Raw genomic sequence first — 1464 nt, forward strand, 5'->3', positions numbered from 1 at the left:
TGACAGTGACAATAATCATAACTATTTTATCATTATTTGAATAGTGTAGAGTACTTTGTCAGGCACGTTCATACGCATTCTATGAATGTTTATAAAGAAATGCGCATTAGTGTGTTCTTTTTCCTTTTGACACACATTTACACAAGTATTATGAATATACATGGACAGGAAAACATCTATACAAACGCACAAGGACATGGTAGTATAATAAAAACAAACAAACACGATGCTTCAGACACGTCGAGAAGCGTCAGGCCCGGCGGCAGGTGAATGGCCGCTGGACAGGATAAGGATCGTTGTCGAGACCGGTGGGTCCCAAGGGTTTACTGTTGACGCGATGGGGCGGGGTCGAGGAAACCAAACGTCGACATTAACAGAAAGCCTTCGAACTTCGTAGAAACAATGGTCCCCGTGCGTTAAAAAGAGGCTTTTCGGGTGACTTGCACCACAGATGGATTGGACACCAGCCTAAAGAAGTACTATCTGATCTGCCCTCTCGCTTTTGTTAAGCATGGAGCCAGCTTACGAAGGAGGCTACTACAGTGGTTTTGGTCAGGACGATTATTCTGTTTCTAAGTATTACGAGCAGAATGGCGGTTATAACGCCTCTCTTCACGAGCCTGAGATGTGGCCTCATGGCACAGCGGAGAACGCGCAAAGCCTCCATTCGGCCTCCTATGACGACCAGTCTTATCCGTTCGGGCAGCCGACCGCTGAGGAGGCGAGTCTATATCAAGCGTCGGAGGCACTTACTTTTGGCACAGACAACTACTTGGAAGCTCCGGCGCTGGGAGGCGGCCTCTCCCCCTCGCCGTCCCCCTCCGGCTCGAGCGGCGACAGACGACGCAAAGTCAAGATGTACGACTGGCCGAAACAAGACGACCCCGTGCTGGAGAAACGCAGGCAGCTGGCGATAAAGCAGAAGAAGAAGAGGGATAAGGATGAGCGGGAGGAAATGCAGACGAGGCTTGGTATTAGGAAAACAGAAGAGGAAATTAAGAACTTAAAGATGGAGATGGCTATGAGAGGATGCAACATATCCATGATGCAACAGACTCTGGCTGCATACGATGTCAACGCCGGCTATGGGTACTCAGGTAAGCTTTGTGCACAAATATTTATATATTTTTCATTTTATGTATTTTATGTCAAATCTCACATCATAAACAATAGTAAGCAAGATACTTCAACGGCATATTCATTCGTTAATTTTCTGCATATGACGTGTTATCCTTTGGTTCCAGAGGACGCGTGGGCGACGGGCTCCCCTGCCCCTGTGTAGCAGCGCCTTTCCCCAAACCCTGCGCCAAGGACCTTCCTGACGGGTCGCTGACATATCACTTCATCGCCTTGTCTCCCATGATTATTTAATTCCATTTATTCGCTAATTCTTCCGTTTTGTTATGGATCATTATATTATACTAATGGTATGTGTGTTTCATTATTTCATTAGTCATTTGCATC

The 1464-nt window shown here is 46.7% G+C and overlaps 1 protein-coding gene across 1 annotated transcript; it reads left to right on the plus strand.

Annotated features, from left to right (window-relative positions):
* Positions 1-448: 448 nt before the first annotated feature.
* LOC119593881 lies at positions 449-1414 on the plus strand. Its single transcript, XM_037942907.1, has 2 exons — positions 449-1097; positions 1245-1414. The coding sequence occupies exons 1-2, from the start codon at positions 512-514 to the stop codon at positions 1280-1282; spliced, it is 624 nt and encodes a 207-aa protein (XP_037798835.1). The 5' UTR covers positions 449-511; the 3' UTR covers positions 1283-1414.
* The last annotated feature ends 50 nt before the right edge of the window (positions 1415-1464 follow it).

Source organism: Penaeus monodon, chromosome 33 (genome assembly GCF_015228065.2).
Source record: "Penaeus monodon isolate SGIC_2016 chromosome 33, NSTDA_Pmon_1, whole genome shotgun sequence".
Taxonomy (NCBI): Eukaryota; Metazoa; Arthropoda; class Malacostraca; order Decapoda; family Penaeidae; genus Penaeus; species Penaeus monodon.

Coding starts and splice junctions, on each gene's coding strand:
- LOC119593881 (XM_037942907.1), top strand. CDS start 512: ATGGAGCCAGCTTACGAAGGAGGCTACTACAGTGGTTTTGGTCAGGAC. Junction 1,098..1,244: donor CGCCGGCTATGGGTACTCAG/GTAAGCTTTGTG, acceptor CTTTGGTTCCAG/AGGACGCGTGGGCGACGGGC.